Genomic DNA, 11,489 nt, shown 5'->3' with positions numbered 1-11,489 from the left:
GAATACTTCCCGGTTGCACTGTAAGTGTACCAGTACAAGCTTAAGTTTTCCTACACATGACAGAGTGTGTGTGTTGGAGTGTTGGGAAGGCATGACTTTAGCGTCTGTGTGTTATGTTCAGTTCAGTTTACTTTACTTTAGTACACATGAAAGAACGAAATGTGTTACTCAAGACCAGCAGCACATAAAATGTAAGTAATCCTACGGAATAAAATAATTATAATAAACAAAAACAAGCAATGAATAGAATAAATAAAGGAATGTATAGTTAAACCAGCACAGTAGTAGTCACAGCAGTACAATAGCCATATGACTGAACGCATAGTTTTTAAGTGCAAGTTTAAATCCTTGCGTTCATGTGCCTCACAGCCTCAGGGAAGAAGCTGTGTCAGTGTGTGTGTGTGTGTGTGTGTGTGTGTGTGTCTAGGAGAGATCGCTACCCACCTGCATTAGCAGGCTCATCACAGACCAGAAATAGTAGGGATTCTTGGGCACAATCTTGTACAGAGCCATTCCTGCCTGTAAACAAACAAACAAACAAACACAAAGACCCACCAAAATCAAACACCACCCAATATGAAACTGTATAAACCCAACAAACATCCCCAATATGAATACACAAAAGCTGAGTAGTCAATGCATTGCAAACAGGGAAGCACCAATATCGTTTTGTGTTTTTTCTCGCCGAGCACGGGTATTTACATTTGTGTGTCTGTGTGTTTTTTTTATGTTTCTGAAGCCAGTGGTGCAAGACGGTGGGACAAGGGACGGTGTAAGTAAGTAATTTAAAGTAAGATTATTTCTTTGGGCTTTTTATGCCTTTAATTGGACAGGACAGTAGAGAGGAAGACAGGAAGTAAGTGGGAGAGAGAGTTGGGGTGGGATGCGGAAAGGACCACGGGCCGAGAATGGAACCCGGGTTGCAGGCGTGTGGCGCAGGTGCCCCAGCCAGTCGCACCACGGCTGGGGCCGTAATTAAGGCATTTAACGGTGTAAGTAAGTGGTATCGGTGAATCCGAGTTTACGAGGACAAGCCTGAGTATATGAGCACAGTATCGGTTCCGACACTCAATGCTGGTATTGGTGCCTCTCCAACTGCAAATACACCGTCCATAAACTTCTCAATAATTACATTCTTAGTCGATTTACAAGACATAGTACATTTACAGCAGCAATAGTCTTATCAAAGTGGTTATAAAGCTATGGAGCATTAAAACTGTTTGTTTCTTACGCCCACACAGTTCCCTGGCTAAAACCCAAGAAGGAAAGCTGTGTGTTGTGTTCTGACGGCCATGTCAGAGGTACTGCCTATCCAGCTTTCTCTACAGTGAAAGGTGCAATCCTTGATCCTTAAAGGTTGTTGACATCTATATCGCTGACATCTCAGTCATTGGGCTTTTCCACTGCATGGCATTAGCTCGACTGAAGTCTACTCGATTTTGGTACCGGGCGTTCGTTCTCCACTGCATCAAAAAGTACCCCCATAAGCTAGCTTGGAACCTCAACGGAGGTGATACCAAAGATAGCACCAGGTACCAAGTACCAGATTTTGCTAATAAAAAAACAAAACAAAACAAAAAAAAAAGCGAGAAGTGTTGAGTCGAGTTGAGCTGATAGTGTGCAGTAAAAAAGTCCCATTTTAGGGCACGATCTGATCTGGGCATAATGCAGCACAGGCATCATGCAGCAGGAGTTCACTCACTAAACACACTAAACAACAGGAGGAATTGTGAAGGGTGTAGATGAACTGAATGGCGGCATAATGGATTGTGATGATCAAGGAGTGCACCTTTAAGGCAGGCCGAGTCCGACGCCTCTGTGGCCCAGCACATCTGGAGCACACCTGGAGCACACCTGGGGCGCGTCCTGCAGTCAAGACGGAGAGGCCTGGCAACACTCAGCCCCCACATCAGCCCTCCTACACGGCCCTCAGCTATGCAGCGCTCCATGCCTGCCTGCCTGCCTGTCTGTGTGTGTGTGTGTGTGTGTGTGTGTGTGTGTGTGTGTTAGAGAAAAAGAGAGAGAGAGATGCTGACCTGCTGCATCTTCCTGTACTCCCCCATACACGTGTGTGTGAGTGTGTGTGTGTGTGTGCGCGTGTCTGCGTCTGAGTGTGTGAGAGTGTCTGTGTGTGAGTGTGAGCGTCTCTGTGTGTATGTTCGAGTGAGAAAGAGAAAGAGAGAGAGAAAGAGGGAGAGATGCTGACCCGCTGCATCTTTCTGTACTTCCCCATACACGTGTGTGTGTGTGTGTGTGTGTGTGTGTGTGTGTGTGTCTGAGAGAGGGTGAGAGATAGAGAGAGAAAGAGACAGATGCTGACCTGCTTGTGTGTGTGTGTCTTACCTGCTGCATCTTCTTGTACTCCCCCACACGAGCGTACGCCATGAAGAGATGGGAGTGGTACTCCTCACTGCTGGGTACTTTACGCACTGCAGCCTCATACAGCTTAGTGACAAGCTCAGCTGCTCACACACACACACACACACACACACAAAATGAACATACATAGTTGATTATAGCTCAGCTAAGAGAGACAAGGCTTTGTATATTTAACACAGCTATATTAAGGGCAGCGTGTGTGTGTGTGTGTGTGTGTGTGTGTGTGTGTGTGTGTGTGTGTGTGTGTGTGTCTTACGTCGGTGCATCTCTCTGTATAGTATGGTGAGGGCCTGTAGTGATAAATATGTGTGTGTGTGTGTCTCTCTCTTATGTCAGTGCATCTCTCTGTAGAGCATGGTGAAGGCCTGCAATGGTGTGTGTGTGTGTGTGTGTGTGTGTGTGTGTGTGTGTGTGTGTGTGTGTGTGTGTGTGTGTGTGTGTGTGTGTGTGTGTGTGTGTGTGTGTGTGTGTGTGTGTCTCTTATGTCGGTGCATCTCTCTGTAGAGTATGGTGAAGGCCTGCAATGGTGTGTGTGTGTGTGTGTGTCTCTTACGTCGGTGCATCTCTCTGTAGAGTATGGTGAGTGCCTGTAAGGAGTTGTCGTCGGTGGGCTCCAGAATGGCGACCTCTTGAGCCAATGAGAACGCCTCCTCCTGTCGGCCTGTTCTCTGTAGGCCAATCGCCTTCAGGACCTACATCACAAGTTATATTAAGGTTATGCTAAGGTTGGACTTCAACAGAGTGGTGTGTGTGTGAGCATTTTGCTTGGTTAGTGTGTGAGTTAAGTGTGTTGTGAAGAATGCATGTTATGGTAAGACATGTGTGTTAAAGAGAAACTATGCAGGACTGGCGATTCATCTCCGGTTTCGCTTTTCATTTTCGCTCGTTTTATGCTTGAATATTTCTCTGCAGAGCTTCCCCTACAGCTTTAGCGTGTATATTTATTTATATATAGGCTATATATAAAAATTTCAAGTGTGGTTCCTCACGCGTCTCAGACTTCCAGATGTAAACAAGGAGCGATCGCTCCCTGGACAAACTGCAAGGCTGCAATAGCGGATAGGGACACTGGGGGCGGGAGGAACTGTTTTCGATAAAACTGGTCAGTCAAGCAAAACAACGATTTCCAAGCGATTTTATGACTATCAAAATGTTGCATAGGTTCTCTTTAAAAAAGTGCTGTGTTTGGTACGTGTTTGAGTTAGTGTTGTGAAGAATGCATGTTATCGCTAGACAAGTGTATGGGTGTTGCAAAAGGATCGTGTTTGGTGCATCGTGTGTGTGTGTGTACCTTGGCACAGTGCAAGTCCTTGTGCTTCTTAAGCAGTTTGTCAGCCTGCTGAATGGCCATCTTGTTGTTGCCATTGTCAAGATAGTCTGGGGGGGGGGAGAGAAAGAGCTGTTTGCAATTGTGTCCCTCTCTTATTCACACACACACACACACACACACACACACACACACACACACACACACACACACACACACACACACACACACACACACACACACACACACACACACACACACACACACACACACACACACACACACACACACACACACACACACACACACACACACACACACCTTTTCCAAGAAGTTTACCAGAGTCCTTGTCTAAAGAGGATGATACATGGGACAATGTTTGAGCAATGTTGCCAATTGTGGGTCCACTGTGGTAAAAGTGCACAAACATCATTGGTCAGCAACACTGCCAATGGCCACATCGCTCAAAACTGTGCATCTTAACAAACACGTTTGCAATAATCAATTCAGAGTGAAGAGACTAGCAATGAGGCCATGGAATGTTTAATGTAATTCAGCGATGACCAGCAAGATAACCGCTGGCAAAGCGTGAGACAAAGCAATTCACCGGGCAATGTGTTCCATCAGCTTCACAGCTCAACCAGCTAGCGCAATCTCCAGTCTAGTCAATACCCATGCCCGAGCCGATGACTATTCTCAGTCAGTCTACCTTAAAGGCAGAGTCAGTCCCCGATACGGGAGAGGCGTTGTTCATGAGCGATGCTCAACTGCCATTCAAATTGCGTTCTCCCTTTCAGCACTCCTGAAGCTTGGCTGGAATTGTTTATCACTGGATCTGAGTCACCACTTTTGGTTCACATTTACAATGCAGTGAGCAACAGAACGTTTTTCAGCGCAAACACTGAATGGGTCGCTAGAACACTGAGAAAAAACCTGCTGAATTTGACAAAAAACTGTATTCAATAGAGAAGAGTGGAACAGAACGTCACCTTTAACATGTATAGCCTACAGCAGAACTCTGTTGTCATGGTTAACATACAAGTCATTGTATCAGAACTTTGAATTAGACATAATAAGCTCATCAATTCAGCCCAAGACAATCAAGGCACTCTTGTCTGAGTTTTTTTATTATTCAATCAAGTTTCACTACTAGTTCACTGGCTAGTGGCTACATTACCGTTTTCAGTAGATGCTTAAAACTTTAGAATATAACCAATTTGTGTAAGCCAGCCAGAACAATACATGATTCAATTGCATAAAAAACTAAAAGTTAACCGGAGTCGAATTCCTTGTTTGTATACGCAAACCTGGCCAATAAAGCGGATTCTGAAAAACAGAATTTCATTTATCACTCATTAAACTGTCCTCTTCTTATCTGAAGTAGTTCAGAAAAGAATTGAGGAATTGCCTTCTTGTTGTTAATATATCTTTGTACTTGTAGTTCTTTACGTCTGTACCCAATAACTCAAACCTGGGTGCCCTGTTGGAGACAATATGGCAGCAGAAGTAGTTGGGTGTCTCAAGGTATAGACAGAAGGCTCTCCTTTGGGGACTATTTTATGGTTTGGGAAACAGTAGCAGAATTGAGTGGCGTGAGGGAGTGTTGCACACACACACTCACACACACACACACACACACAACCCCACCCCCACCCCAAACACACACACACACAGGAACATCTCTGTGTGACTACCAAGCGCAGATGGTGGAGATGGAGATAGGTGCTCTAGTGACCATCAACACTCACAGCCATAGCGAACAACCCCCACCTTAACTACAGGTGACACCTCACTATTATACTAACATGTCTCTTCAGTTAGACAGGAATCGAGAAAACGTGCACCAAACACAGTCCATCGCCTCTACAGTGGGCTTTGCAGCTGCCACTCAAGACACAGCATTCATAGGCCATGTTTACGTCCTGGGGTCAATCGTTGTAATACTATCGTTATGCAGTCGTAATTATGTCATTATCAAACATGAAGATCCATACTCAATTATTCTTCAGCACAGTAATAACGCGTCGACATCAGTTACTGTTTCGGGTTTCTCTGTACATGAACACAGATATCTGCAATTTAGCTGGGCGGAACGCTGGCTGAATGAACCAGGCTTTTTGAGCCCATGCTATCGCCATTGCTAACAGCTGCAGAGATGACACGCTGCTGTCAAGCGTGTGGCTAACCCTCAGATTAGCTCGGCAGCTATTGCCTTATCCGGGAATTTAGCTGGCTACCTATCGTCTCTGGCAGGTTAGTTAGTTATGGATGACCATATGTAGAGACCAAGTCCTCTTGCTAGCATGCTGGCTAACTTATAGCCGGCTAGCTGGCTAGCAAAAGCTGTTGTTACAAAGTCAGCAAGGTTAAAAGTGACTGCTTCGGTCAGCGTATTTTATTCAATAATCATATTTCAAGTGTAGCCACAATCTAAAGGATCCGCTGTGCACTTTTGCACACCTGCCACCGAGAGCTAACAGGCTAGCATACAATAGCTAGCTAACAATTTCCCATCCTATTTTGAGAACTAGTGTACATTCTCCAGTTAACATAAATTCACTGGGAGATCACCAATGCGGTTAACCATAAAACAAGAGATCTTCGTGCCAAGACCGTAATATATTTTGAAGTTAAGGGCAGCAAGGGACCGCGTACAGTGACATTAAGAGGGCACCATTGAATCCCTTGGAACACAAATAGGATAACCGAGGTGCACTGTCATCCGGCTGTGCGGAGTAAGCAACTCCGAGGCTCTTCCTTAGCGGCCTTGAATATCATCGATAGACTCTGTTCAAAAGAACCTGCATGGAAACCACCTCGGCACTGCAATTCACACGTCGACACCGACAGAGCGGTGTTCATATCTGCAGCAGATAACGATCGCTTACCGTATATTGGTCTAAGTCTCCGGTCGTTAGGGTCTTGCACATGGCCCCTCGCCGCCATGTTGGAGGTTACCAGGATTAAGTCTTGCGCGTGCGCAATAGAAACATTCCGGAAAGAAAAATATCCGATTCCCTTTCCATCACAAGCATTAGGTACAGCGTAGCCTAAGTGGGAAGAATAATATTGATTTTCACATTAGATAAGCAATCGAATGGTCTCAACTCTACCGATATATTTATTGAAATCTTCGATTGGCAAACAATAGATAGGCTGGCATCTCAACTTTCAGGTCAGATTAAACTAATGTGCTTAGAGGTTTAGTTTAGTTTTACCACAAGGGAGCGTACTTTGTCTATAGAAAGCAGTGCAACAGCAGAGCCAGAGTGTCAACTCAAGATCCAGTCCAAAAGTCTTGATTTTGTTGTGGGCCCCCAGAGTCAGAGTGTAGTGCTGTAGCTGCCTGGCTCTGTATCAACTCGAGCCAGCTGACAATGTAGAAAACGCAGTGACCTTGAGAAACAGATCTATGTGAAAACTTGCCTTCGCACTTCAAGTAAGCTAATGCGCAGAGCCCATAGGCCTTAGGTTATTTGAACTTGAAATGACATGAAAATCATGAAAATGAATGAAGTTGGTATTAGGCCACTATTTTGTCTGTGTGAAACTGGTACATTGTAGAACTTAAGTATGGGCTATATGTAGCCAAATATTGGGAGTTCCCTGTTATAGCTCAATATTTAGGCTAGCCTGCCGAAGTTGCTGGCATCAGGGACGTTCTCTGCTGTGTCCAGAGAGGGCCAACAATTCAGGCGGAAAAAAAAAAAAAAAAAAATTCAAATCCATGCCTTTGCCTGAGGAGTTCCTCTGGAGAAACTAAACAGATAAGAGACAGAGAACAGTGAAATAACAATTGTTTTGTTTAATTTCCTCTCGCTGATTAACTAGTCCATTTGTAGGTGCTAAAACCTATTGATGAATTTAGACTGCATTTACACCTGCAGCCCCAATCTACTTAGGAGGCGCCGTTCCCACAGACTTTGGCCCATCATTAAATGCTTGACCTCTTTTGAAAGCTGAGGCCTTATGGAATTCTCAGAAACAGACAGAGAGGCTGTGTGATGTACTTGCAAATACTTACAGAGGAACTTGAATATTGTTTTTTCTTTCAGCTGGTAACATACAAATATCTCTGGAACTGCCCAGATTTGGGCCCGCTAGGTAGGTCACCTAAGTAGCCTTGAAACACAATTGAGGCCTGTTGCTCAAAGTTGACAATAATGTTTATTTGATTCTATGACCCGTCACTGTCATTCAATCTAGAGTAAACTCCAGAGGGTTAGCTTTCATTCAACACCAAGATTATGCTTCTACTCAAAGGGGTTATTGTGTAATAAGAGTTTTATTGACAGTATGACTTTTTTTGGGAAAAGGTTTTTAAAAAACATCTTGGTTTTGAGGGGTGTTTGTACTTGTAGGGTTTGCACGGTAAGAACCTCCATCTCTTGGCATCCGGGTCTCATAACCGAGGCTTGCTGTAGGCTGGGGTGCCTAATTGACAGATTCTTCGCCCAATTCTCTGTGGTTTTAAGCTTATGCTAATGACAGACCCATAGCCACAGCTACTGCTGTTGCAATGAATGCAGCATGCAATTTGCCATTAGGTGCCTCTCATGCAGCGTTTATACGTCCTCCCTCGGGCCTCGATCCTCACTGATCTACATAAAGAATGATGGGGCGGCAACAATGGGATAGTCTATCCCTTCCTCTATCTTTCTTTATGTAGATCAGTAAGGATCGAGGATCGAGGCCCGAGGAGCGACGTATAAACGCTGCATGAGAGGCACCCATTGTCTTATTGACATATTCAATCACTTCCCTGAAAACCACATCTGGATGGCAGCACCAGGATGGGCTCTGCAAAACCTGTTCAACATTAATTGTGCTTTTTAGATGAGCAAGCAGGCTACTCATGCCATAGGCACTAATACATCTCAACACCACCATGGATGCATCGCTGGCTTTTGAACTGTACGCTGATGACAAGCTAGATGGTCCCTCAGTCCCCTCTTCAGCCTGGAGGGGGCAGTATGACGTACATACATAATCTCAAGTTTTGATTGGTCTGACCGTAGGACAGTTTTCCACTTTGCCTTGGTCCGTCTTAACCCTCATCTTGTCCTTGGGGTCCCCCAATTCTGTTACATGCCTGGCTCAGAGCAAGCAACAGAGAATAGGGAAAGGCACACGCGGAGTAGCGATATATATATTAGATTTATTAAATAAATAGAATTGAACAGAATAGGTTTAAGTAACGTCAGTAGTGGAGTTGAACTTAGAAATAAAAGTGTATGCAATCAGTATATGAGGTGCAATGAATAAGCAAAGCAAAATCCTAAGTCGGTGCGGGAGAGAGCAGCGGCGGTCGACCTCTAGCCTCGTCTGGAGAACTCTTTTAAAGGCCCAAACCAGGAAGCAATTAATGTGACTCCAAACACCTGCGCCCAGCTCACCTTTCATTTTTATGAAACATGAGGTAAATGAAAATTTGACACAAAATGAATATTATTTTTGTAATAGTATGAGAACATGTACTTATTATCATTATTACATAAACAAGTACATATTACATATAAGTTATTTTGGCAGGTCTGAAAAAGTCCAAAAACTCAGCCTTTGGGCTGTTGACACTGGATTGGCCATATTGCCAGCCAGAGTTCCAGGGTTCATAAAGGGGTGTGGGGGGGTGGGATTGTTTTGTAGGGCTTTTGATGGTGGTTATTACACTCTTGTTAAGTACCTACCACAAAAAAAACTGGCTAAAAAAAATAATTTCAATCATTTTTTGAGAGTTTTGTTAGCTGGGGTCAAATTGACCCCAAGGATAACGAACGTCGGTAAAATTTGAGGACAACATGAGGGTTAATTGAGCTCAGGTCCAGGGAAGACAGAGACTGTCTGGATCATGTTTAAATATGGGTTTGGGTTTCATTGCATGGTAGTTTCAACCAGCATTTGCAGTGGAGTATCAAACTGATAACGGCTGTTGAAAATTGGCACAAGCCGATTTCATCGCAGATTTGGGTCTGTTCTTAAACCATATGGGACATCACAGCCATCCAATAATGTTTCTCACTCCTGTCCCTTGCCTACTATTCAGAGATCTCACAGGTGTCTCAATCTGCACTTTATCTCTACTGCACAAGAGGCATAGTTCAAATGACTGTACGCTTTTGGATAGTTCTTCAACCAATTAGACCAACGATCCTGGTGCGTTTTTTTGGATAAGCTAGTTTGTAATTGGACCCAGAAGATGTGGACAGGAAGCAGGAGAGATACAGTAGATGTGCAGGTTTCCAGCCTGAGCTGCAGGGCCAAATCCAAATCGCTGGCAGATCACGCAGGGTTCACGCAGGGTTCACCCAGCCTGACCTCCATGATGAACTTCTTCACAATTTGACGTTGAGCAGCATTATTCATTTGATCCATTTGTCTTCACTGTGCTGAATACCTCCCTGGTTTGTAGCTGCGCTGAGGAGGGGAGCGTACCTATGTTCCCCGGGTCCTATGTTCCCCGGGTCCTATGTTCCCCACTTTGTATGAGACTGGGGAACATGGGACCCTTTTTTGGAAAAGCGGGGAACATAGGACCCTTTCTAAAATGTAAGAAAAAAAGGGTCCTATGTTCCCCGGTATGTATTGCGACCGGGGAACATAGGGCCCTTTTTGGGAAAACCGGGGAACATAGGACCCGGGGAACATAGGGATGACCCCGCTGAGGAGAGTGCTAGCATGCTCCACTGATCTGAGGAGCTGAGGTGCGCGGGTTCGAGTCCGGGCGAGTACAGGGTTAACGAGACACCACTCATCTCATTAACATGGTGAGTAAACACAATAATATATGTGCCAGGGAGGATTTCTGTAAACATGTATTAATAAGACCAAAACATTCAGTGAATTTAATTTTATGTTGAAATTTATTTATGTTTTTCTAGACCTTTTTAGTGACGGCTCAAATGCTGCCCCAAATACATTACAATAAAAATAAACAGAAAGTCATAACATTGTACATTCACAACTAATTTCCCCTGATTTTCAATACATCTGAAAAAGTTATCTGAACACATCCTGTCCTTTTTTAAAAATCTTGCAAGTGCTCAATCATGATTAGAGAATAAAAAGCTGACTTGACTGGCTTTGTCGTTCCTCCTAGCCTAGCCTAGCTTAGTCTAGCCTAGCTTAGCTTAGCCAAAGGATTCAGTGTAGAAAAGTGAGTCTCACATCCTGAGCCAGACAAATCTTCAGTCTTATTTGGTGCAGCTAAACATGACATTCAGCAACCACAGGGAGGTGAGCCAAAACACACAGACACACACACAGACACACACTCACACACACACACACACACACACACACACACACACACACAGACTATGCGTGTTGCATCCCTGTGCACCAGTTTGACTAGACCCTGACACAAGGGCTGTGTATTTTGCATACTTCTGGACTTGCATTACCTAATATGAGTGCACAAGTGCATTGGCTTGTGCACTGATATTACGTATTGTAAGTACAGAAGTATGCGAATTGGAACACAGTCAAGGTGTGTGGTGAATTGTAGTGGGATTAATCCACACAATGCACACACACACTCCAGACAGACACGGTGAGGGCGGGGACACTCAACCACACAGTTCAAAGGTCACCACCTTGCAAAAGAGCCCTTCTCATTGAGGAGTCCTGAAGTAAGAATTGACCTGCAGTGTGCAGTGACACAACATCCCTTTCCAACTCTTGGGAAAGTTATTTACAAGTCAGTTCCAAATCTGTCTGTAAATAATAATAAACAGACAGACAAACAAACACGATGTACCTAGCATAGCTCTGCATCCTAAACACGCTAACACCATCAGGGGGAGATGGAAGGAGAGGAGTCCACAGGAGGAGTGGAGGGGAGACA

The 11,489-nt window shown here is 44.4% G+C and overlaps 1 protein-coding gene across 2 annotated transcripts in view; it reads right to left on the bottom strand.

The window, feature by feature from the left end:
* Positions 1–6,613, bottom strand: part of naa25 (N-alpha-acetyltransferase 25, NatB auxiliary subunit) — a 28,267-nt gene extending 21,654 nt beyond the window's left edge. The window contains exons 1-5 of one of the 2 annotated variants that reach the window (XM_062553682.1): positions 6,535–6,613; positions 3,671–3,756; positions 2,933–3,071; positions 2,344–2,462; positions 445–519 (exon numbers count right to left, since the gene is read on the bottom strand). In XM_062553682.1, coding sequence (XP_062409666.1) covers positions 445–519; positions 2,344–2,462; positions 2,933–3,071; positions 3,671–3,756; positions 6,535–6,592 — 477 coding nt within the window. In that variant the 5' untranslated portion in view covers positions 6,593–6,613. Of the gene's footprint in view, positions 1–444; positions 520–2,343; positions 2,463–2,635; positions 2,649–2,932; positions 3,072–3,670; positions 3,757–6,534 lie in introns of those variants that run through there. The other variant, XM_062553683.1, reaches the window with a different exon arrangement.
* Between the last annotated feature and the right edge of the window lie 4,876 nt (positions 6,614–11,489).

Source organism: Sardina pilchardus, chromosome 14, assembly GCF_963854185.1.
Source record: "Sardina pilchardus chromosome 14, fSarPil1.1, whole genome shotgun sequence".
In the NCBI taxonomy this organism is placed as follows: Eukaryota; Metazoa; Chordata; class Actinopteri; order Clupeiformes; family Clupeidae; genus Sardina; species Sardina pilchardus.
This window is presented reverse-complemented; position numbering and strand designations above follow the sequence as displayed.